Source organism: Amblyomma maculatum, chromosome 1 (assembly GCF_055883805.1).
Source record: "Amblyomma maculatum isolate TAMU_Amacu chromosome 1, ASM5588380v1, whole genome shotgun sequence".
NCBI classification, from domain to species: Eukaryota; Metazoa; Arthropoda; class Arachnida; order Ixodida; family Ixodidae; genus Amblyomma; species Amblyomma maculatum.
This window is the reverse complement of record NC_139344.1, coordinates 75,957,175-75,983,581: the sequence shown is the minus strand read 5'-3', so window position 1 is coordinate 75,983,581 and position 26,407 is coordinate 75,957,175. Positions and strand designations below refer to the sequence as shown.

The following is a 26,407-nucleotide window of genomic DNA, read 5'->3' as shown; positions in this document are numbered from 1 at the left end:
GAATATCGCTGGATGATTCGTTTAAAGCGTAGGATTTTTTTTTCATGACCTATTTGTCAAAAAAAAAAAAAAAAAAATGTAACAGCCTGAAGCTGCTCCTCACTTTACCAGTTGGAGAATTTCCTAACACTAAGCAGATATCAAGCTAAAATGAGCATTCCTGGTTACCAGAGGATACCGAATAGCGCAGTGTAATATAATCATTATTATTGGCTAAAGGAGAGTTACTGCGGCGTGGTTGGAGAGATGCGAGAACCCGTACGTGCGCACGATGCCTGGCCACTCTGCTACCAGTCTGCTGCTGACAGTTGAGTTGGCTGTGTAATAAAGCGGGCTCTGCAGGGCTCAGAAAAATACCCGTCCCATACAAATAAATGTGCCGTAACGATTTACAGTGCGCGATAACTCGTCCCGCATGAGCTGTAGCAGACGTCAGCGAAATAAGAGCGCTTTCACCCTAGTGCAACGGCGAAAACCCGAATAATGTCGAATGAAACGCCTTCTATCATGCATGGAGGTCTACATACGTCGGCATAGAGAAAAAATCACTACTTTTACTGAATAGGCGCACAAAAGCATCGGTACTATGTCGCACTATTGCAAGAAAGCATTGAAAAGTCGACTAGTAGATGTTGCAGTGGCGCCATCTGGCGGCGTCAATGAAAATCGACGTGCCCGAGCGTCGTCGTTCGCGCCACTAGAAAGTATTCTAGTTCACTATAACCATAGCAGAACGGCGGAAGTCGCTTCTGGTTTCGCTAGTGATTCGTTTCCGGTGCTGGGGTTAAATGTCGCGAGGATGAGCTATCGCCCGAATCAAGGTTTATATCGTACCCTAGACTTCGTTACGCCCGTGACACGAGTGTGGGGTATTTTTTCTGCAATAGGTGAGCACGTAACATATTCCTAATGCTCATTACTCTAAACTGTGTCTGTATGAACCGCATAATGGTCTTACTACAGATAAAAAAAAAAGAAAGGGCTCTGCTGCTGCTGCTTGTATTGCATCGTGGGACATAGTACGCACTGTTTACTGCTTGTAACGCTTAAGATCGTGAAGCTTAATGCCAAATACACTCTTAAAATAGGAGACCTGCGCTGCTTTAATTCCACCTATTCTTGCTGCTGTGTCGTTGGAAGCAGTCAGCACGTGTGCATAGCAGCGTATGCTCGGTCAAGACGCGTACTGCTCAGATCGTGTACTGTGCTATAAAATATTGCGGTGTACAGATTCGTAGCGCATATCTGCAATGCTTGACAAGCATACAGCTGCGTCATCTTCGTGCTCTCAGTCGCGTGACAGCGATGACAAGTACGCTTCCGCATTACTGCGACAATTCCTTAATTGCACTTGAAAACAACTTTTTCTGTATACTGTGCTTCGCGTTCGTCTCACTGCTGCATGCCTCCTCTGACATTTCACTTTATGTCCTGTTTTTTTTTTTTCCCTTATTTTTCTCGTTGTTTAGTTTACTGGGGTATAGGAGCAGATATAACGTTTCACGGCGATCCCTTGGGACCGTACATACTGTACGTATCGAATAGTGAACTCTGTCATATTACTTGCCATACATTTTAAAATTTCTGGATACGCAGGCGTTGACATCTGTTCAATTTTCATTGCAGGGTTTCGGCTGTGTTCATAACCCTTTTTGAAACAGCATTTGCTGTGGACCTCTTCTTGGAAGTTTGCATAAGGTACTTCACCATGCTTTTCTGATCAAATTATATAAAATATTGAAACTTCATACACTAATATACTGAAACTGTCTGCAGATTAAATCAAAGTAAGCAGTAAAGGTTGGCATCTAACTCCTTAAATAGGCAGACTTTAAACATTTTCTGGCTATAATCATTTGGTCTCCTATTTGTAGAACAAACCTTTTAAAGAAAGAAATGGGCCTACCAAAACTAAACTCTTGAAGCTTCATTCATACTCATACAGCCAGAGAAGGGGCAGTATAAGTGTGTATTAAGATGCCAAATATTTCTTTCAAAAATGTGCCCAGCCTTGCACTAAACGCTGTAAATCCAACGAACAATTAAAATAAAAATGGTGAGGTTTAATGTTTAAAACAACACATAGGCTTTGAGGGTTGTGATAGTGGAGGGCTCTGGATTAATTTGGACGGGACCACCTGGGGTTTCTTAACATGCAACTGACATCACATAGCACATGGGTGTTTTAGAGCGCAGCTCTTTGCCACCAGTCCCTGCATTTCGCATTGCTGTCTGCCTCGTAATCTGGTGACGTCATGACCGAATGTGACGTCATCATGATGTCACATTCGGCCATGTCTAATAACAGGAAGTGATAATGATGTCACATCCAGTCATGACATCATGACTGGTGGTGACGTCAACAGGACATTCACGCATATGCGAAGCTGACCCCGCCAGGCGTTTGATCCAAGCGTCCATGCGGCACCTTTCATTTGGCGCTTCCTCGAACGTCTCACCACAGAGCATATACAAATAGGCGCAGTACAGCAGGCATCAGCGGCGTTTAAAATTGGTTGACATCAAAGAAAAGGCACACTATCTGTCACATGGGGTGGCGCAGTGGTTAAGGCGCTCGACTACTGTTCCCAAAGATGCGGGATCGAACGGCCGCTTTTCGATGGAGGCGAAAAGAAAAGCGCCCGTGTGCTGTGCGATGCCAGTGCACGTTAAAGAACCTCAGCTGGTCGAAATTTCCGGAGTCCTCCACTGTGGCGCCTCTCATAGTCTGAGTCGCTTTAGGACTTTAAACCCCATAAACCAAACCAAATCAAACAATTCTGCGTGGACACCTTAACCAAGCTGTAAAGAAAAGGAGAAAGGTGGCAGTGAAAAAAGAGAGAAAGGGGTGCCATAATGGAAGGCTTCGAACGACCACAAAGCTTCCTTCATGACAGTCAAGAACCGTTAGTGGAGTGTTTCTTGAAGGAATATGTGTGAAAAATTTTAAAAAGTCTGTAATTGTACATGCAATCTATCGAAAAGGTGGAACAGCTGATGAGCTATGCTGAAATTTCGCATTAGGAAGTAACATAATCGTCGGCCAATTTTTTGTATTTTGTCTCCATCAAAATTCATTTACCACTGCCACCGGGAGCTAATCCCCGCAAATCCAGTAGTCGAATACGAAAGCCACTGAGCCACCATGGTTGGTCCTGTGATGGATTGATCTGTGATGTCGAAAATTCACAAATAGCCTAGGATGCCTTTTATGGCCTTTCCAACTACATGGCTGGCCACATGAAAAACAGCACTATGGCCAGTGGACTACATCATCTACGTCATGAAACCATTGTTTACATTAATCCGCATCAAATGGAGCTTCAAAAGACATCGTTTAATCAACCATGTTTTTTTTGTAGTAACGGTTGAAACCGCCTTACTAGAGTCGGCATGTAGCTGGCCATGGGACAGAGAAACTTGGCAGTATTATTCAAATCATAATCATTCAGTATTGGATTGTCACTTTCTGTTGGCAGCACGTGCAAACCATGGCATTAAAGGCACACAGCTGACTGATACCTAGGGGAAAAGGAGCCTAACAGTAACTGAGAAACATGGATTTCTTAAACATCCAGTTTAAATTGCAGAGATGGTTTTCATATGACTTACAATAAAATAATACTACCACATACTAGTACAAGATGCAGCAGCTTGCTGCAGGAGAAAATAATTTAAGCACCTGCAGTTTCTTGCTACAGAAATAGACCTCGGAGTGTGCCAAGTTCTAAAACATATCGCCAGGAGAGCCGCAGGATTGAAGAACATCACCGCCATCAGGCTTGAAATCTCTTCCTCTATTGGTTTAAAATATAAACTGATGGCAAAGCAGACAGCATTGTACAGGTTCTGCCACCATTTAGCAAGACCTACCAGAATATTGAAATAGTTTTTATTCAATTATCACTGTAGACTGTCTCTTTAAGCAAGTGAATCTATGTTTAGTAGCCGCACTTACCAACTTGAGGCATCACATTTGCGGGAAAATGCACTAAAACAAATTACATGCTTGAAAAATCAAGTAATGCTTGTTGAGACTAAGCAAATCTTGTGTGTAGTGGAAGGAATAAGAGGGAGTCAGTCAGTAAAAATGAAAAAAGAATGCAAGCTGTGAAAGGCAACCATGTACTTGACAAAGTAGTCTGGAACTAAGAAGAATTTATAAACCGTTGGGGATAGTGGTGGCTTGAGCTTACAGTTTACAGATAAGTGCCAAAAAGCACATGTCTATTTCAAAATTGGAAATACAGTTCATACTGAAAAATTCCTACTTGGGGAGTTTCTATAGTTGATTTCCAACAGTGAATAATTGGCTGCAGGTTTACATGCTCTCAGTCACAGTCATGTTAGATTCAAGTGCAGCATACTGTGCAGAAAAGAATGGCAGAGCTCTGTGTACAGGCAGATCTAACCTGTCAGATTACTAGATTGCTGAGGATTTCGAGCCATCAGTTGACAAGCACCATATTCATTACATAGGTGTAGTTTTAAAATAGCTTCCGCCACAGGGACATAGCTGGACTTTCGCAGCGGTGTGACAAGAGGGGGTGGAGGATACCAGTTTCTAGTAGGAGTGCTGTGCCTTTAGCTGTGTCGGCGGCCATCAGTGTTTTATACAGTGTGCCGCGTGTGTTGTAAACAGCGACATGGACACTGTACGTGCACAGATCGTACCTCTGTGCTTGGATCTTTGTGCCTCTGCACTTGGAGCTATTGCAGAGGCCTGCCCGATGTGCCGAGTGCTCAGTGACTTAAAACATTTGCAGGCGGGCCTCAAGCAAACTACTGTATATTAGGGTGTATATATTTCTTTTTATTTATACCTACCCTCTCTTTTCTTCCTATCGCTCACCTTTTTGATTTCCTCTACTGCTTCCTCGCTAGCCCTTTATTTCCGCCACCCCAGTTCAAGTGCTTCAGATAGCAGATACCGGGGCTGGCAAACATCTTTTTCTTCCTTTTGAATATATAATAAAATAACCACATACAACTACTACTACTACTACTACTACTACTACTACTGTAGCTGTGCCTCTTCGTAAAGACAAAACCAATTAATTAATCAGAATGGCAAGGCTTCTCCTTCCTTTTGAATATATAATAAAATAACCACATACAACAACTACTACTACTACTACTACTGTAGCTGTGCCTCTTCGTAAAGACAAAACCAATTAATTAATCAGAATGGCAAGGGCTTCATATAGAATAAGGGGGTTGCTGGGTTGATCAAAAACAAAACTATTAAAAAAGAGATGTTTAGATTTTAAGCACTGGAAAAATATAGGCCGTGGGTACCAACTTAATGTTGTACATTGTTAGAGGTTTAAAAATTAAGCCTAAAATTTTTGAGAAGGGCTAGATGCCGGGCTAGTTGGTACTGCATAATAAAATAAACAGTGCAAGGAACGGGAACACAATTTTTAAATTGTGTTCATACATCAGGAAGGCACATTGCAGGCACAGATATTAAAATAAATTAAAGAAATAAGGAAGTGCTATGGGGGCAAAGGGGTGAAGCAGAGATGTCTTGCCAGTTTGTATGTCTTGCTGGTTTTATGCCACCACTCTTTGTATTAGGGGAGTGGTGGTGGTGACAGAAGCACTCCATTTATCTTTTTGTTTGCCTTGCTAGAATTAAAAGATAAAGCATTCCTGATAACAGCTATATGACAAAACAGGTTGTAAAGATTATCATTCTTTATTTGTGTACATATATGGTGCACTGCAATCGGAGGTTTGCTCACGGTGTACTGTGCCGTCTGGTTTTGTTGGCCAGAAAAATAAATGAGTGAAGGTACAGTGAGGTTGTCCAGAGCTGATTGTGGTGTCACCACTTTGGTTTCAAGGGAGGAAAGAGGCTATTGCCTCCGCCTATGGAGGGGAATTCGATGGGTGGACCTGTGGCGGAAAAGTGTCCTGTACTTGGCCTTGTCTGTCCTGTGCTTTGCGTACCACAGCAGTTCCTGGCTGGGAGGTTATGCTGGTGAGTTAATGTTCTTTCTTCCTTTTTGTCATAAGGCTTGTAACAAGATTTTTTTAGTTCCATATTCTTCCTTCCCTTTTGTTACTTCCTAGGTGCTACAACGTTAGTACTATGTACTCTTTACCTCATCCTTACCTACAAGAATCACCTTGAAGTCAAAGAGGCTCTTCTGGCTGACAAGGAGGCATCATATGACAGGTATTGATGTTGCATTTCACATTGTGGGAGTTGCTACATGGTACACTGGTTTGGTTTTGTTTATGGGGTTTAACGTCCCAAAGCGACTCGGACTATGAGAGACGGCGTAGTGGAGGGCTCCGGAAATTTCGACCACCTGGAGTTCTTTAACGTGCACTGACATCGCACAACACACGGGCACCTTGCTTTTCGCCTCCATCGAAGAGCGGCCACCGAGGCTGGGATTCGATCCCGCATCTTTGGGAACAGTAGTCGAGCGCCATAACCACTGCGCCACCCCGGCGGGGTATCACACATGGTACACTAACCTGGTGACATCGGCATATTTGGGTCGTGTAAAGCCATATTTTTTGGCCTTATATTTGGACACAAGTCAGTACAGTGCATGGGAAAGTGGTTCTTAAATATGTGTCATATCATGGTGTTTTGGCAATGAACAAATGTGATGTTTTTGTGAACATAAGAGAAGTAATATAAGAAGTACTGTAAAAAAAGGGGAGGGGGTCCTGAGATTGATAAAGTTAAAGATTTCCTTGAAATTAAACCTGAGCCCCTCACAGCAGCATATCTGGCTGCTGAGGTGAAGCTTTGGCATTCAAAACGTTTTTACCCGCTGCATTACACACGGCATAATAGGTGTTCACATACCTTCTGTTGTATCTGTGCACGTGCCTGCCATGTGTAAGATGCGCAGTGCACCTCTCCAGTTCAGACATAAATGAATGCCATCTGTGCATTATTGCACAGGCAGAAAGCAATTCACAGACTGTGATGGGTGCTGCAGTGGAAGGCGCCAGATTAGTTTTGACCATTTAGGATGCACCACGAAATGAGGTCTTTTAGAGTGTAGGTAGAGTGGGCAGGGGTAGCAGAACCAGGCTATGCTGGAGGTTCCATTGTTCAGGAGCAGGTGACTTCTGGAACAAGCAGCATGCTCACCAGATGTCTTTTTCTGTTTTCCTGCACTGTTTTTCACTAAATATCTATTCCATCTCGCCGAAATGGCAGCCTTCATCAACCAGACATCATCGTTCCTTATTTACTGCTGTTTTCCATGTCTGCATTAGTACTTACTCCTCACAGCAGTAGCTGTCATAGGCACGTTCCCTCTCGATCATACTCAAGTTCTTGTTGAAGGAAGTACGCTTGTGCAGCTGAAAAGAAGGCATAAGAGAAGGAGTGTGCAAGCAGTGCTTATACAGAAAAAGTGGGTGCCGGAGCCCAGGCTCACACCTTGGAGTGCAGGTTCGGAAGGCGGCACGTATGCGACCAAAATGCATAAGCACAAATGCAACAGCTAGCGCCAAGTATCCACAATACCATGGGTGCAGTTGTATTTTTTTATTGTTGTTTTTATTGTTGTTTTATTGATATGTTTTGGTGCTTGACTCTTTTTGCATACTTGTTTTGGTGTTCATGGCACTGCAGCACCTTCATTGTATTCTTGAGCACAGTGCCTGTCTGTAGTTTTTTTTTTTCTTTTTTTCCTTCAACTTGGGCTCAGTGGCAAAACAAGACTTCCACTTACAGTGCTATAGGTGTGTGTTTAGTTAAACAGGCATGGTGTTATTGGTCCCGAATCGCTCGTGTTAAGGAAGGGAATTGTGTAAATGACTGTCAAAATTTGCTTGGCTTAGGTTGCTGCTTGTCCATTGGAACGATGTAAGGCTGGCATGAAATTAAAGGTGTTCAAGCTGGAGGTTGCTGTTTCCCAGTTTCGAAAAACAATCTTGATTGAACTGCAGTGCAGAGTGTGAAAAATTTATACACTGTGCCTAAGGGACTTCCTTCTAAATCTTGGTTGTTCAAGCAATGAATTCACTGCTCAGCAGTCAAATGAGAGTTGTGGAACCTGGAAGCAGTTATGTAAAAGGCCCATGATCATATTCCAGGCATAGTTTCTTCCCTGTTAACGCTGCTGAAAAGTGTTATGTACAGGATGTTGTAGATGCAGCTCTCATTTTCATCACCTGAAGACCAAAGTGTGAAGTTTCCATCATACTTTTGCTATGTATGTAAATGTACATGAGCGAGGATGCATTGATGTTATGCTTATATATACCATAATGTCTGTCTCAGCACTGCAGCTGAGGAAAGCAGCTGTTCACTTCAAGATTTGAGAGTTCAGTCTGAGAGCTTGAGAGGCATGCTTCATGTGCTATGGCTAAATCCTGCTTAATATGCAGGCACAACTGTGTATCATGCTCGTGGTTACACCTATTACATCAGTTGTGCAATCACATTTCAGAATCCAACTGTTCAACAGCTTTCAGGGTTAACTCGTGTGTGGTGATGTTGTGATGTAGTGGGTATAGAGCATGAGACCATTGATTCATTTCCCAAACATGGCAGTTCACTTTTTGCTGAAAGCAGAATGCATGAATGCTCTTAATTTTGGTGTTTATCAGAGAATTCTAGGTGGTCAGAAATGTATTAAACAGTTTTGTCTGGGATGAGTAGTAAAGAGCCTGCTTTCTTAGTATGAACCATTAGTGACAGCCAACACCTAATGGCACGGATCATTGCCATTAGTCTCTATTCACTGTCACATTTAGCGGATGGCAGTTGTGGCAACCCCATATTCTGGCAGCCGTCATAACATAGTGCGGTTTGAAACTGAACGCACCAAACAAGTTTCAGGGCGGCGTGCCACTATCTCGTAAACTTTGCTACAGGAGTCTCTGGTAGAATTTTCTGAGGGAAGACAATTGATGAGAATCATTGTGCGCCAGAGTTTTAGAAACATTTGATCTGCTGCTCCTCTGTCCCGTCAGCATTATCCACTGAAAAAATGGTTTCCGGCAAGAATGCACAAGATCAATTGTCAGCTGCATGGCATAGAGCACCTGGCAAAAGTCAGCTGCTCGATAACTTCCAAACCAGCTTGCCAATGCTCAGTAGCTTATTTTTTAGATTCAATATTCGAGTGGGAAAAAAAAAAAAGAAAAGGCACTGCAAGGTTGCATTAGCGAAACTACGCCTTGTTGGCACGTAGCACTATGCATCCTGAGGCATTAAGTAGCTTTGCTCACGAGTGACTGAGGGAATCGCATTACGGAACCCAGTAATTGTAAAAAACCATCACTGTCACATTTTTGCTGTCACCATAAAAAGGTCTGCGAAGTGGAGAAATCATTCGTCAACTTCATGCTGGGTTGTGCCAATAGGCATCTTATAGTTACTAAAGTGTTCTTCCATTAGTTTCCATTCTCCATTAGCTTTTGTGAGCATTTGAATGAAGCTGCAGCATTGGTTTGTAGATGCTACAGAGTATATCAGCTGATTAGTTGGCTCATAAGGAGCTCCAAGCCTGTTCTCAAAGCAAGTCTTCATTGCTTACAACTTGCACCGAAACATGTTTACTTCTCCCTGGTCTGGAAAATGATATAGACCTTGACAGCAGCACATGCACCCTTATGCTTTCTTCCATCCTGAGGCTGCCGAGGAATAACTTTGTTCACACTCTGTCAAATATATAGCATGCCACCAAATGATATGTGGAATGGTATGCTATGTTGTACATCATTTCTGATCTCTATGCATGAAGCAGGTGTAGTTAAATCACCGGCAGCTCGCAGTGGCTGTCAGCGCATTTGTCTTCATGAGTCTAGCCAGGCCTGCAAGGTGAACAGCTGCAAATGCAGTGTCTAGTACTACAGAACATATGCTTTTTTTTGCTGCATGCTGGCAATTGGCCCCATGAGGAAAGATTTGCACTGATTTAGCAGTGCAAAATCCTGTATATTTCAACAAGAGAGCACCATTCTGAAATGCCACCCTGTTTGATTGTATGGACAGATTAATAAAAAATTCTGAATTGTAACTTTTGAGTGCTCAGAAATACAAATTTTTCAAACGGTCAAATGGGAATCACTATATTTGCGAATATTTTTAAGTTTCAAACCTTTGACTCACCCCTAAAGACATGTTTCTATAAACGATGTCAGTGCACAATTGGTTACCAAAGAAAGCTGCTGTATGCATGTGTATAGGAGCTGACAAGAGACCGTGCTGCTCAATTCAGAGTGCACCCAAGCTTTTCCTAGCAGGAGAAGAAAAATGTTATGTGTCCATACACAGCGTTAATTATGATGCCTGCCTGCAGGATTGTGTCATACATTCCCTTTCTGTAGGCAACATGTAATGAGGCTTAGAGTGTCAAAGTGCGCTTTAGTTAAGTCTCTGCACCTCCTGTATGTTTTCATATGTCGCACAGGAATGACAGAGGCTGCTTTTTTTGTCTAGGTTTGACGCTCTTGAAGAAGAGGTGGATGAAGCGCTTCCTGAGCCTGATGTGGACACTGTTGGTGACCAAGACCGCATCTTGGAAGTGTGACAGCTTGCCTGCCCAGCTGTCACACCTCGATATCATATCCGTAACAGTGGGCAGCTGGTGGCGGATTGAGGCGGTGAGAAAGTACTCTAGAAAGTATCCGCCGCTGGAACCAGTGAGTCTTGCAGGTATAACCTTGTTGAAAGGAGTTGTCTTGCCATATTCGATGAGCTGTTGATCTGATGTTATATAATGCAGAGTTCTTTTGTTGCAGTTGTGTGCTGTTCTATTTTGAAACACTGAAAGGTCCCAGAGCCAATCAGCTGTTGCACTGGCAATCTGATATTCCTTGTGAATTTAATCTTTGTTAGCCAGTGCTTGCTTTGGGTTGGTCTGGTGTGGCACGCTAATGATGTGACTATTTACTGTACTTAACATGTTTGATTTCATTGCAGTCGCTTGTTATGCCTAGAATATGGAAACAAAGAGCATATTGGGCCTGTTTCCATTGTTTCGTCCTGAAATCTCCATCCATTTTCTTTGTTCTTACATTTGCAGTATCTTCTTTTACACTGTTGCATTATTGCCTTCTCATTGTGTGCAAACTTTACAACTTTTAGCACATGTACTGTTTTCTTTAGTGCCATTGGGGTTCATACTGTTTTAAACTTTATGCTCATATTGATGCTAGGAACGATATTTGTGTTTTGCTGGTCAGGCTGCTTTTTCACAGTTTGTTGAAAACTGTTGTTAGTACGTGGCAGCCCATCATTGTTCATGATATAGTGTTCTGTTGTTTGTGGGTCGTGAGGTGGTGTATATTTGGCCTTTGTGTGGGATTTCCCATGTCATGATATTGGTTCCGCCAACTTGTTGATCCCCTGAAGCAGTTAAAAAAAAAGGAATATTGGGGGGAAAAAAATGTTGCCGTGCCAACACTTAGGTGAAAGAATTATGTTTAGTTTACTCAGAAAGAATTAGTTCTTTACAAGGTAGCATGAGATTAGCATTGCTTTTAATATATATATTGAATATTGCTGCTTATTCTTTTAGCAACTAATTATGTTTCTTGCCAGCTAATCATAATTACTTTACCGCAACGATGGATATTTTTTGTATGTTAACATGTCACATGATCAGTATCAGAACTGGTTTGAATGAAATCAAAATCAGACCTCTTGATAGTTGTAATAGCTGAAAATGTAGTATGAGCATTTCATCTCATTGTTTTCATTGAACTGTAAATTTTACAGATAAAAGGAAGGGCAAAGAGAAGATATTTGTTCAGGTGCTGACATCCTAGCATACAGGATTCAGTTCCGTTAGCCTTTACTGGTTTAATATGGTTTGCATCTTTGGGGGCACAAACTTATACAGTTCTTTTTTTTTTTTTTTTTCATCCAGTTTGCTTATAATTGTAAAAGGTTTAGTCCTCAGTTCATTTAGTTTTGTGGATTAAACTCACAAGCGGTTCTGCTTATGGCAGCTTAAAAAATCTTTAGGTTAAAGACCAATCATTTTTCTTTTGCAAACTGAGATCAAAACATTCCAGCATAAAAATGAAATTTTTTTGTGCTGCAGATGTTGTGTGCATGGTGGCAGTAATGCTAAATTACTGGAGCAGCATGGCACTTTTACAGTCCTTAGTAAGCAGTCAGATCAAAGCACTTATATCTTGCTCGAATATTTATAGTATTATACACAGTTCTGTGCCATCCTTTTTCCAGTCTTAATTACCATAATGAGATCTGCACAGCCTTCATGTGAAGTTTTTATTCATGGTAGCTGACAAAACATTGTTTTTTTTACAACAGCCAAGAAGCAACTTTCTAGAGCTCAAACAGTTGCTGCTAGATTGATCCATCTTTTGCCTTACTGTGCTTTGTGATATGCTTCACACTGTCTATGTGTGGCTAGACATGTGTGTTCATGCACCGGGACAAGTTAATACAATCAAATCTCGATATAACGAATTACACGGGACCGCCGAAATTCATTCATCATATTTTGAAATGTCGTTGTAATGAAAAGTTTGTGGTTATAAGCCCGTGGTCAAACCTAGGTATCAAAAAAGACGTACCGTGGCAGTAGACACGTGCAGACAAGCAAAATCTCAAATTAAAATGTTCCACTCGCGTCAAAACTGCTTTATTTGAAGAAATCAGCTTTCTTCTGCTGCATGCAGCTCGCACAACTGATTAAAAGTGCTTCTACACCTTCCACAGCACCTCATCAGGTACCTACATCATTGCGCAGAACAATGAAAGTGCGGACCTTGTTCATGCGCAGTAAAACATAAGAGTGTTGATTGAAGTTTGACCTCTTGCCTCTGTCTTTCAATGTGATAGCGATGGTCGGTGGCATGGTGCCAAGCTGTTTGCAGAGACCAATTTGCTTTTTCCTTGTATCAATTTCTTGCAATATGTCCACGTTTTTCATTTTGTGGTGCCATCGCTAGCTGCATTCAACGTCGGATGTCACACAAACTTCTCAGTAAGATCATCCCCAACAAAACAAATACCTACCCGCATGCACGAATTGCACGAACGGCACGAACAACTGACCGGCGAACGTCGCACAACACAGAGAGAAAAAGGGCAGGCGGCTGGGCCTACTGGCTACTACATATTAAACCACAGCTTTGTGGTGGCACTAGGAGTTCACACTAGATATGCTGATGATGATAGCTACTATCCAGGTATACGCAAATGGCGGTTTCTGTTTTGCGCGAGAGTTTGGTGCTGTTAATTTTAGCTGAATTCGTAAAACTGACGGAAAATATAAAGTATGTACGTTATCCTGAAATATGTGCTATATTGAAATTAGTAGTTCTGAAATATTTTTACATTTAAAATATTATAAATCTGCTAGAGGTCTTGAGACAGACGGTGAGATGTACCCACAATATTTATTTTTACATGAGTAGTATCAGGAGTGGCAGACGAGTGAGGTAAAGAGGCAACACGAGTATATCGGAGAAGCAGCGGTGTGGGGCCTCACAAGTTACCTTGGGAGTGGCAATGAAAGGCGACATGCCAACAAAAAATATAGAAAAAAAAAATGTGACATACATTGGAAAATACAGCAGTATGTTCATGCATGGCTAGACTAGTGATATTCTCATGTGTGCACATACCATACCATCTAATTTTTGCTCTGCAACATGTGGCTGGAGCTAACAACATGTGGCCAGGGATGTGGCCAATCTTTCCTTTCCCACAAAGACCAGTGTAGACAAAAATAATTTTAGAAAATTGCTGATCAAAAAGGAGGTGTTAAAGGCGCTATTGTGTCTGCTCTTCAGGTGAAGCTTGAGTATCCACCTAATTCGAACCATGAAACTGTGTACAATCTCACTGAACCATGCAAAACTATGTTTAACAGAACTTGTATAACTAGGCTCAAAACATGCTTAAGCCCCCACCTTTATTTATTATTATTATTATTATTTTTTTCATATTTCTTGGGCTTTTTTTTTTTTTCCAGTGCAGAAGAAAACAAGCCATGCCACATATCAAAATGAAAACTGACGAATTCGAGGTTTTTGGGACACTAATTTTGAACAGGTGCTTTCATCCAAAATGCAATGAGTGAAAAGTTAATTTTTGCAATTCATTTAATTATGCAATTAAACAAAATATAAAGGTACTCTGACTTAATATAGAGAATGATGAACAACACTGTTAGAGCTGCATTCAGCTTTTATGCTTCGGTATATATTTATACCTTGGCTAAAATTTTCTCGGTCTCAATACTTCACAACTCATGTTAGGATGTATTAGAGTGCAGAATGCGGACATCAGAGCAGCTGCATAAAATTCAAACAAACCGATGCCCACTTTCAATGCTTCTTCATTATAAGTTATCTATTAAGTAGTAACCGTAAGATGAGTCGACTAGATGTATGCTTTAGTGCTGATTTGGATTTGTTTCAAATTTTCTTATCTTGGCTCATCTTGAGGGCTTTGGCCAGCCTATTTGTTTTTCCTTTGTTCAGAAGAGTAACTCTAGAGCATGAAGTAATGCACCTTCACAGAAAATTTATTCAGAAACTGGTGAAAGATCAGGACTCATATTGTAGCAGAGCTGGAACTTATTGGGCTGGATACTTGTTAAATGACCTTGTGGTCTCCCAGTTTTCTCCCCAAACATTTTGTGTTTTATTTTAATAATTAAAGTAATAATAGTACAGTGAACCAGTCTTTAGCTTAGTGGCAGTAGGTTAGACATAGGAAATGCTCCACTCAGTAAATACACTGTAAGATGCCTTGGGTACCTAATCGGCATGTAAAAGTGTTATGGCGCCAAGCTGTAATAAACCAACTAGTGTTTAGCTTCCATCTGCATAGACTAAAGACTGTAGACTGCTAGTAAAGGCTGGCTACTGTTGCATGCAGCATTGCTATTAATATGAGAGCTCAGTGCAGATCTGGTTTCATACTACAAATACATTTCAAAAGTTTACATGGCTCAGAACAGTTGTGATGTACAGTGGAACTGCTTACAACGTAACCACTTATAGTGTGGACCCGGATATAGTGTGGTTTATGCCAGTCACTAGTCTGCCTCTCATAGGACTGATGTGAAGTCATACTGCTTATTGTGCGTCTGCACAAAGCGAACAGCCAGTTATAGTGCAGTTTTAAAATCTTTTCAGTGACATAGCGGAACAGGAAGTGCACTTCCCTGCATGGCACCGGGCTCTCCTGAGTGAACCAGCACATCACACCACGTGTTTAGGGCGCAGCATAAGTGCATGCTGTGCGAGCGCTGCTCATTTCCTCTCTCACCACTGCTTCCGTCTTGCACAAGATCACGCAACAGCTTTTCTTTTCCCTCTTTCACTTTTCTCGTTTCCATGCATCACGTTTTTCTGCCATAACCCCTCTAATGCTTTCCTTCACTCGCACATCGTTCTTTTCATAAAAGAATAAGTGGAAATGCCCATTGGAGTTGTGTTTTTGTTCAAGTTTGGTCATGCTACAGTAGTGCTGCGTTTCTCGTGTGGCAGGGAGCCGTGAAACATTGGGGTACCGCTGGAGCAGATGCTCAGCCAGCTTTCTAGGAATGTGTGCTGAACAATATCTGTGAGGAAGTATTTTTGTGATGACAGAAGCAGTCCCACCAAAGCAAAATGAAGGTATAATGTGGGATGCCACAACAGTACGCGAAACGCTAAATGAGGATTCCTCTGCCAGCCTTTCCACAAGGCTTGTTTTCGAACCAAAAAATCTCGTGCTGCTTGCAGTATGCTAAAAATCACTTGGCTCTTTTTAGCATACTGCAAGCAGTGCAACTGTGAAGGTTAGTGTGACCACCTTCGCAGAACTGAGCATGCGCTGATAACAAGCGCACATGCAGTTCTATGGCAGCGGTCACAGTAATTTTTGTGGTCATGCTGCGCTTGGTATGCTGAAACAAATCTGAACTTTTAGCATACTTAGCGCATTGCTTTTTTTTCACTGATTAATACGGCATTTTTTAAAGACAAGCTACCCATCTGACGAGTATTTCCACCTGAAAAAATAATGTTTCGGTTATATTGCGGTACCGCTTATAGTATGGATTTTGAGGCCCCCGCGACCTACATTGTGAGCTGTCGACACTGTATACCACATTGAGTTGAGTTGCTGTTAGCTACAGGTGGGGTTAGACTTGTTGTAATAAACCTTGTTCCCTCCCATTTTGGGAGGTTTCAGTGTTATGTTGTGCCGTGCCAGCTGCATCAAGCATAGCAGAGAAATTGGTTTGTGCAGTTGTAGGTCTTTCCTCACACCCAGGTGACAAAGCCTTTCCTAGCTTTGCTGCTGACGAACTTTTCAGACTGCTGCTTAGTGCCACGTCGATTGCACCTACTTAGCAGTGCATGCAAGAGAATGCTTTACACAGTCCTATTGCTTTGTAAGCATTACTAGTATGGGGTGTTGAATAAGCAACAAAATTGCTTCCAGAGAAAGCAAATGACACAGCTGGCAACTTTGTACGCATAATATTTTGCATCACTGTCATGACAGGCCTGTTCTAAAGCACCTACTTCTTTGAGTAAAATGTTATGTATTTTCATAATTGCCCAGTTCTGAAGGCTAGTTTGTTCAGTGACACTGTTCTCATTTTATTTCTTCCTTCTCAGCATGACATCTCTGGAGGTCGTTTTCATATTTGAAGCAGTGATTGCATTTTGATGTTGCCAGAAGGTATGTGTATGATAAATATGCTGGAGAGTCAGGGCCATCTTGCCTGCAAGTAGTTTGCAATAAGAGCTAAAGCACTTACGCGTATTGTTATTGCTGCCAGTGCAGTCAAGCAGAAGTTGTACATATAATATATTCTTGAGGAACAGGATGCACGAACGAAAACTTTTATTTCAATGTTTCGGCTAGAGCAAACCACGACGAAGGCCAGGCTCCTGCTGACGCATTGCTATGGTAGTAGAATGAGATGTTTGTGTGTACCCTTCCTCAAGCATAGATGTTGTTAGATCTTGCATGGTTTTCGCTGAAGAGATCTGTAGTGTATACACATTATAAATTTGCCACATTTGCATATTCTTCCTTCAGGCATGCTCTTCTGATTTATGTGCAGGGTATCCCAATTAATTATACGCACAAAATATTTTTAAAATAACAGCAGGCTTTGTACAAATCAAATTAAATGTATGTTGCTAGCAGAAGTGCATGATTTTGTCAGACTTTGTTGTCTGTTGCTCAACTGAGTAGCTAACTGAATAATTTTCTTTCAGAGACATCTGAGTGCTTAGAAAGCACCTGACAAGATATTCCATTGAACTGTACCTTATGCAGCCTTTTTTTATTCATTTAAAAAAGCAGAATTTCAAAAATATGGCATGGCACTGTACCTGTATGTCGTATTGCTGTTGTCTTTAGAACATACCAAAGATGCATAGTGAGTCTTACGTCTTATGCTCACTGCTTAAGAGGGCTTCACACATGTGCCATCAGCAAGAAAAAAAAAAATGCTGCAAGCCATTGAAGCTTCATGTAATAACTGGAGGGCAAGGACCTTATGTTTGGGAAAGAATGTAGCAGAGTGCCGTCCGTGTGCTATGCGATGTCAGCACATGTTAAAGATCCCCAGGTGGTCGAAATTACTCCGTAGCCCTCCACTACGGCTCCCCTTTCTCTCTTTCCACTTTCACTCCCACCTTCCTCCCTTCCCTTACGGCACAGTTCAGGTGTCCACAAAGCAAGTGTGACAGATACTGCGCCTTTCCCTTCCTGTGAACTAACTATTATTATGAATCAGACTAAATTTGTTTGATGTGTGCACTTGAGGCTGCATTATCACATGCTAGTCTTTGCCTCTTACAGGCATTTTTTTTTTTTTTGTTAGAGGGGAAAACTTTGTAAAACTTAATTCAGTGAGTTTGTTTATCAGGTGGTGTTTTTCAGTACCCTCTGCAATCTTTCATTTGACATAGTGATGACAGAAAAGGTTCAAAATTTTGCAAGTTAGGTTCATTTGATCAGTTATAGTGAAAAATATGGTAGATAGGTACTGAATAATTAAATTTGGCTCTTTTTGTATAGACCCGTGTATTTTTTTTTAGATTTTCACATTTAGCTGGGATGACCTGGGGCAGAATTACGCTACGATCACATCGCAAAAATTGCAACAAATTTATCGCAAATCGATCAGCTGGTCCCTACTCCTATTAGTTAATGCCAGCCAGTGGACCTGTTGACCAATAGGAGTAGGGGTGACCACTGGTTTGGGACAGTTTTTGTGATGTGATTGTTGTGCAATTCGACCCCTAGTTGTAAAGAGCTAGTAACCTTCAGTTATGACATACTATACAGATGTTATTTAGGGGCAATAGTTCTGGCTACAGCTGTAATGGGGCACTGAATAAATGACCTTGAGCAGCCTTTTATGTTTACCTGTGCATGGAAACAATGCTGCAGTGGTTTGCAAAGCTCTGTAGAAGTAATGTGTAACCAAATGCCATGTCTGATACAGTACCTCCAAGCAGTGATCTGGTTTTGCATTTATTTTGGTTGTTTTTATCACAAAACTTGCATTTCCAAAGGCTACTTCGGTGGTGTGTTCATTTTAGCTTTTCTTGTTCAGTTGCTTTTTAAGAAGGTTATTTTCCCATGACTGCTTTTGTAAATTATATTTCCCCAAGGATAGCAGTAGTTATTTTGCCCCTGCTATTATTTAACTTGCCGAGCTAAGTATGCTAGCTATTAGCTGGTTTTAAACAGCTTGGAAACACCTGCTGCACAACTGAAAGTATTTTGTTTGACTTTTTTATTTATTATTATTATTATTATTATTATCATTTTCTTTTCTGAAAACAGAATGTCAACTTTGTTGTTAGTGGTTAAAGTCTGGCTCCATCGTGGGGTGGGGTCTGATTCGAGCACAGGTTGAAAGAAAAATAAAGAAGGAGAAAGATATAGTGGCTGGTGGCCTGCTTCGCACATTGCTTTGTACAAGGGGAGAAATTATATTTCTCCGTCGCACGTTTTACAAAATATGTTAATGGTTGTTATTAAAAACTGACAAGAATAAAAGCTGGCCTGCTTAGTATTCATGCAGTTCTTACACATTCAAGCATGGGGGTCTCTCGGACCCGTATTAAATACTGGTTGAGTCTCGAGCTGACTTTAAGCTCTGGATGCAGTGTTAGCTAGATAGACAGAGATGAGGATGGAATGCAGGAATGTTAACCAGAAAGGCCTTCGGTTGGCTACCCGACACTGGGGAAAAGGGGTAAGGGATGCAGTGTTGCAATGCATTGATCTTGTAGTGTGATGGCAGTGTGCTGCTCTACCACAAATTAAAATGTGCTAGCTTAGTGTGTAAAGATGCATCGGTGCTGCGCATAATTTTTCTTTTTTCGCAATGTTCGTGGCTGCTTGCTTTGTTACTTCCATTTGTGCTTCAGATTAGCATTATTTTCTAAGGTAGAATATGTCAAAGTTTCAGATAATGAAGGACCTAAAGAATATTGTATCCATTTTTGTGCACACCACTTTAGTAATAAAAAGCCCTTGACAAAATGGTCTAAAAGGATAAAATGGTGTGGGCGAAGCTGCAGCTTGAGATCTGCAGAAAGTTGATTTTTCTTTGCTATGTCGACAAAGGCTGGGATACAGTCACTGTTTCTATATTGTGCAGAGTTGTGCAGTTTCTTCAGATTAAGTGACCATGTTGGCATGGTAGGAAGTGTATGAGGCAACATTCCTACTGTGTTTCTATAATGTTGTGGCATGCACACCATGCATTGCAAAAGAAAAAAAAGTAAGGCCACCAATACCCTAGGCAAAATGTGGCCTTTACATTTTGCCGAGGACATTGCAGCCGATGGTAGCTAGGATTAAAGCTTGGAGAGCGATTCTGGTTAGTTTTTACTACCCTCTCATTTGTAACTGCAGAATTGATAATGCAAAGTAGTTTTGTTGAACAGGGCCCTCTTGGCACTGTGCATCTAGGAGAAAAGAGCCACAAATGGGTGCTACTTGATTTCATGCACATTAGAATGGCATGGCGAGCTTTTGTACAATCAGGTGCAGCAGTGGCATAAATTAGAGTATTTGGCAGCTGTCGGTAGATATTGTACCTCATTCCAAAGTTCTTGCATCTTTGCAGGTTACACTGCCAGTGCTGGTTCCCATTTCAGTTGCCAAAATCCCTGCTAGTTTTCACCCCAGCAAAGTAAATGGCTGATTGAGTGGACCTTCTTGAAATTAAAAATTGTGTTGCATAGATAATCAGGATAGAGGGAGCTAAATTGATGCATGTCCAGATGTTCAAAAAGAGCTTAAGATGAAGCATCACACGTTGTGTATTAAAACTAGCACCATATTTTTTTTTTCTTGCAGTGGTTTTCTTGCTGGAAACTAACTTCTTTACATGTCTTGTGATGTAGGTTAAGTTGATCTGTTATGTACTTTTATGTAGGCTCTAAGGTTAGTGGTTTTTCTTGTCGAGAAGATATTTTCCGCGCCAGCTTTTCTTTCATAATGATTATGCTTCTGAAAAAAAAAAAAGAAAGCCCAAATTAATTTTGTGGTTTATTTTTTAGAGATGCCGTACACACAAAAAGAATCGCAATTCATACACTTTACAGCAAAATGAGCTTGTAGAGAAAAGCTCATTTGTGTAGTATGTTGTCACTATTGGCTGGTATTTCTTAATTGAGGTTCTGCTTATTTCTTGACACTGAGCAGAGTACAGCAAAAAATTTATTTAAAAATACCAATAGTATTCATCATTGTCATTATCATTCCTGTTCAGCTAAGGAATGTTGGTTTCAATTCAATATGTATAGAAGTGGAAGCACGTCTGGATTAAGCCTGAGGCAACTTTGATATAGTTTCTTGCAAGTCACGAGATTTGGACATTTAGATTGCATTAGTGTGCTCATCATTAAAATTGCTTCAAATGGGTGTGTGCTGTACAGTGCTAGCACCTGTAGAAAAAAACCACAGCAAGAGGTCCAAATTAATTCGGAGCCCTCCACTACTATGTCCTTTACAGCGCATGTGTGACTTTGAGAAATTAAACCCCATATGCCACCAGGTATTTATTAAAGCTTATTACTCTTGAGACATTTGGCTATAGACCATGAAGTGCAAGGGTGTATTAATTAGGTGCGAGAACAGAGGTGCATATGAAGAAAAATCCAGCTTTGAAATTGTGAAATGTGTGCCTATTAAAACTGATCTTGAAGAATAATGATGCCATTTAGTAGTGCTTTTTCTTGCTAGTTACTAGCCTTCATCATTGCTTTCTTTTTTTTTTTTTTTTTTTTTTCTTTTTTTTTTTTTTCAAATTAGCTTGAACTTTGCATTGCACTTCTCTTATGAAAACACAGTTTTTGTTTTAAGCCATTTTAACAAAATCTAACTATGCCTGTTTTCTTGCTAACATATGCTTTCATTGCTTTCTTGTAGTACATCCTAATTTGTGCTGGAGAACAGTCTTGCTCTATTAACAATATTGACTACTAGTATTGTTTTAGCATTACACTGTGTTGACATTGGGAGAAAAAGAGGCCTAGTAAATGCCTCTTTTTGGCGAGAACAGTACTTTGCTGGTAGTTTGCATGGCAAGTGTTGGCACAGCAAGCAATCAAAAGCGCAACTAACGGCCTTTAAAGAACAAGAGATTTCATGGTGCCGTTGTGGCAACCACAAGCAGCATAGCGCTTTGAGTACAATTTAGCTGCGTAAAAGAAAAATAGAGGAAGATTTCAAAAGTCGAATTGAATCAAATTGAACCATTTTTTGATGTCGGAGATCTGGGAAGGGTGCATGAAAAGCTTTCATTGAAATTTTATTGTGCATCTGCACTGCCACAGAATATTATTGGTTCATATTTTGAAAAAATGTAATGTGGTCATGATTAACTTTGTGTTGAAACTAGCTAGTATCGGTATAATTGTGGTTTTCCAATTTTTTGCTAAAGGTCACTTTTTTTTAATGTTTTGAAGGAATAGCTCTCAAGTGATTACTACTAATTCTATTTGGTCATGCACAGCTTACATTGAGAGTAGAAGAATGACTGGCATTACTGATTTACTGTGTACCTTAAAGGTAATGGTAATAGTTATCTAGAATGAAAAATCTTGCTGTTCCTTTTTTTTTTAAATATTGAAGTGCTGCATCCAGTGTTGTGGATTATGCCATGTTTTGTGATAGTGAATTTCGTAAATATTTCTCCAGATTTGCTTGCATATTTTTTAACAAGCATTCAGATTCAGCAACTGAGTGAAAATGATGTGTCCATAGGTAAATAATTTGAAATACTATGCCTAGAAATTATCATGACTTACTTGTGTGGGGGCATTTTTAAAGTGGTATGCATGTCGACCTTTATTTTTTTAATGTTTAGATCTTTATAAAAAAATGGCATTGTCGCGTTGATGCTGCCTTCACTGATTGGCATGTTGGGATTTGCAGACACAAGGTAAACGAAGTAACAGTCATGGTTTACAGAACTAAATAGCTTACTATTTGTAATTATTTACTTTATGCTCTATATTGCAGTCTTGAAGGCTGTATTGATCCAAGACTAATCCAATTCATACAGCATGCCCAAGTTCAATAGGTTTCAAAATATTTATCAGTCAAATCTTTTACGCACCTCATTCTGAAAATGGGTGCACGATGGCACTGAAACTGGATACTTCATCAGGCAGATTAATCTCAAATCGCTATGATTAAAAACTGATTGCAGCATGCAGTGTGAAGTAAATAATTATGCATATATTTGTTAAATAACATTGACTGTCAGCCCATTTCTTTGTACCTGTGCGACTGTCAACATAATTTTTTTTTATAAAGTTGTAAAGATGTTAAAAAATCACCATTATATGGAGTTTCAGTATTTAGTTCAGCAGGGCATATTTTTTTTTTTTTTTCACTCAGTGTCTGGTTGCGTGTGCAAATATTATGTGTGTACAGTGATCTGCATATCATTTACAGGAGAATTCTAACTGGCAGCTACCTGCAGCTTTTTTTTTTTTTTTTTTTTTTTTTTTTTTTTTTTTTTTTTTTCTCTGTGCTGCATATAACTTTCAGCAGTCTTTAGGTGGTGTTGGCACTTACACTATTAGAAGTGTTCAAAGTCTCTTAGTTATGAGCTTAAATTAGCTAAGCAACAGCATTGCAGGTGGGCAGTTTATCAGGTTGGTTCATCTGATTGCTTCATTCAACTGGCCAAATAAGCCATCTGTACCATCACGATTTTGTGTGCACTTGTCTGAGGATAGTCTGTCAAATGAATTGTCTGCCCCCGTTGCAGCTGTATATATATATATATATATTTGTTGTATCTTTATTTACTGGCAATTGTCATATGTCGGATGTGTAGTTTTGCTCTTTAGGTCATACATGTAAATGATACCATTTGATTACTGGCATAATTAAACAGTCAAATAATCAAGGTGAAATTTAAACACTCAGCCAAGGCAATCTTTTGCTGCATTTGAGTTGGCGTCAAGGATAATAGACATCTAATGAACTGTGGATACTGCACTAAGTGTTTGAAGCATGTTTCCTTAGTGTTTCCTGACATTTCCAAGCTTGAGTTGCCAAGATTATGTTTGATGTGGTCTCTCAGTAACCAGCGTGAAGGAGGGTTTCATTTGCCAGCTCTACATGTGTAAAACTCTGAAGCATTCTTGCAAGCACTTGAATAGGGGTTGTTTGTGCTCGTGCCTCCTTGTTTTATATGTGGATCAGTTGTGTGCAAAATGAGAACCTTTCATTCATCATTGTTTGGTATCTCATAGTAGGAAGTGTATCACTATAGCTTCCATCACAGAATCTGCTTCCTCAGCCTACGTTAAAGCAACAGTATCACACACTACATGGTATTGAAAGGAGCACTGAAAGGGGCTTTATAAAAGTGACTTTTTGAATTGTATGTAGCTTCTGGAAACTGGTGCTGACTTCTTTTTCACAGCGTGAACACCTTCAATGCGACTGCTTGTGTTTCACATGCACTACCATGACATGCCACCCTTTTTGTGATTAGAAGAAACCTAATTGATTAATTTGCATTGTATCATGGTGGTAAAAGCTGTCTACATGGCTGGACTAGGTCATGTTTAGTTGGCAGCATGGGCTGCCATTTTAAGCGAGGTAATACTTGAGCTGACACGTTCAAAATAACATTCAAGACATGTCAGTTGCAGTAGAACATGCAATCGTTGTCATCGCAGGTTTTCTTCACTATAAACCAAATGGTTAAACAATGCCTTGTGAAGCTTACTCTGCAATACGGCCATAACTGTAATTTATTGTAGTGACCTTCACCACAAAACTTGACACACCAGCAGAACTGTTGAGTACGGCTTAAGTGTTCACTGCCTTATGCCGCTATTTTCTTTCTCCCCAACGACATTTGCAGTTATTCTGTTGTGCAGGGCCTGTGCATATTAACGCAACGAGTTTTCAACCACCAAGCAATGGGGGCACCTAGTGTATCTGTGTTAGTCATGTGATATGTACCATGGCCCATGTCTGCAGTCGTTTGTGTGGGCAGTGTCTTCTACAAAGTGGAACAAAGTAAACAAATTAATACTTTTTTTTTTATTTAGTCTTTATGTTAAAATAGAAATCTGGACACCAAATTTAACACGAGAATCTGGGAGCATAGTGTACCAATGCATTACTGTAACACTGGCCTGCCAATATTAAATATTCACTGTATTCTGTTTATCCACTTGCATCTTTGACAGACTGTGCAACAATCTTGCATTAGCTGTTTGATGTCCTGAATTGGTTACAGTGCTGCTTTTAGTGCCACCTCTTTTCATGTCAAGCTCATTATTAGCCAAGCCATTAGCAGACACTGTGTTGCTCTCAGATTTTGTTTGGTATTTTCATTGAGTGGAAGTACGTTGAAGTGCTTTGGAAGCATGATTTGCGTAATGTTTACTACACGTCCAGCTGTGATCAAGTCTAGCCATGTCTACAAGAGAGCTGCGCAATATACGATTTTAAATGAAATGAGATGAAGTACCGCAGTTGAAACAAACAGCATATTTGTCTTTTAGAAGCAAATGTGTTTTCTTGTATCTGCACTGTCAATTAAGCTCTGTACTTGTACACAAAGACCGCGTGATTTGGATACATTAGTTCAACCTGTATTTTGAGATCTTCATCCTGCAGTAAAGTGTGGCAGAAATCTTTCATTTTGTAACATTAGCACTATTACCACCAGTATTTTATAACTAGTCGTTCTAAGTGGTCTGTTAGTGGCTACCTTGGTTGTTCTGTGAAGTGTCTTTCCATGCATCATTTGTGGGTGCTACACAGTGGTGGGTTTATAGTGGTGTTGACTGATGTGATGAAGTATAGTTACTAATTCACCTGGTGCGTTGTTATATAATAAAAGTATTTCTAGACCCTTTTAGGAAATCCTTTTTATGGAGCTAGTGCACTCTGCAGCATGCAGTGTGCTTTAATAAATTTCGGGTGATGAACAAAGTGCTCACAAAAGCAAGGACGCAAACTTCATTCTGTGAACTATTTGATACAGGACAGAAATGAACATCCCAAAGGCACATGTTAACTGCTTGCCTTCTAGTTGGCAAGGGTTCTCAGAAAAACACGCAACTTATGGATTAAGGTGGCAGATGCACTAGTTGCTCTTGGGAATGAAACACTCTTCAAGCCTCTCTAATGATTAGCCTCAGACTAGAAATAGCCTGGTCAAAAAGTAATCACAAGAAAAGCATAGAGAAAGCTCCACATCACATCCAACAACCCAGTATCGGACTGGGTGCACCAAAACAAGCTTGCAGGGTTAGGCATATTGTTCTGCTTTTCCAACACACTGTGCAGCCAACCACACTTGTGCGCTGGCATTTTCTGACAGGCATTGTGCGAGTTGAGCGCACTCGTGTTCAAGTAGTGACATAACCTGAGAGACTAGTTTCCACACACAAATCACACACGTCTGTCTGCTGTCTCATGCTTGAAATGCTGTCATAGAAGCTGCATTAGTAGTGCACTTGTGAAAATATAATACTTGTACTTTGCATAGATCTTTGGTAAGGCAAATTACTCGAAGCTGAAATCAAAATGAAATAAATTGTTGCAGTATAGAGTTTAAATGTTGTCCTCAGCAGTAAATAATTGTTCTGAAGATTATGTGTTCATCTGTTTAATCTGAGCACAAACATAGGGAAAATTGGCATGCTATGCAGTTTTGGCAGCATTGCTAACCGAGCGTGGGACAACATAACTTTGTTTCGGACTAAAATACCAGCTAACGATTTCACAAACACTTCTTTTCTCAGGAGCGATTTCAATTAAAAATGTTTCACATGCATAAAATAAGCACAGTGCAAACCATTTGCAAAACACAAGTACAAATGTTTAACATGTCATCACCATAGAAACAATGTCCCCTGATGATGCGGGAAGATGGGAAGATTTATTGTCGCAGCATTGTGAAGTATTTAACCA

The 26,407-nt window shown here is 40.4% G+C and overlaps 1 protein-coding gene across 2 annotated transcripts; it reads left to right on the top strand.

Annotated features, from left to right (window-relative positions):
- Nucleotides 1–736: 736 nt before the first annotated feature.
- On the top strand, nucleotides 737–25,346 carry LOC146202843 (uncharacterized). 2 transcript variants are annotated; one of them, XR_014703780.1, is made up of 7 exons: nucleotides 739–887; nucleotides 1,470–1,530; nucleotides 1,627–1,698; nucleotides 5,850–5,986; nucleotides 6,079–6,184; nucleotides 10,430–10,645; nucleotides 15,115–25,346. XR_014703780.1 is itself a non-coding variant. In XM_084588378.1 (6 exons), the coding sequence occupies exons 1-6, from the start codon at nucleotides 800–802 to the stop codon at nucleotides 10,518–10,520; spliced, it is 555 nt and encodes a 184-aa protein (XP_084444504.1). In that variant the 5' UTR covers nucleotides 737–799; the 3' UTR covers nucleotides 10,521–25,346. The 2 variants fall into 2 exon arrangements, 1 of the variants encoding a protein (XP_084444504.1); XM_084588378.1 differs by having other exon boundaries at nucleotides 737–887; nucleotides 10,430–25,346.
- Nucleotides 25,347–26,407: the final 1,061 nt, after the last annotated feature.

Bases quoted from the DNA above. Each gene is read 5' to 3' on its own strand.
- LOC146202843 (XM_084588378.1), top strand. From the start codon at position 800: ATGAGCTATCGCCCGAATCAAGGTTTATATCGTACCCTAGACTTCGTT. The intron at 1,531-1,626 runs GTACGTATCGAA...TTTTCATTGCAG, and splicing joins CCCTTGGGACCGTACATACT to GGTTTCGGCTGTGTTCATAA. The intron at 1,699-5,849 runs GTACTTCACCAT...TTTGGTTTCAAG, and splicing joins TTCTTGGAAGTTTGCATAAG to GGAGGAAAGAGGCTATTGCC.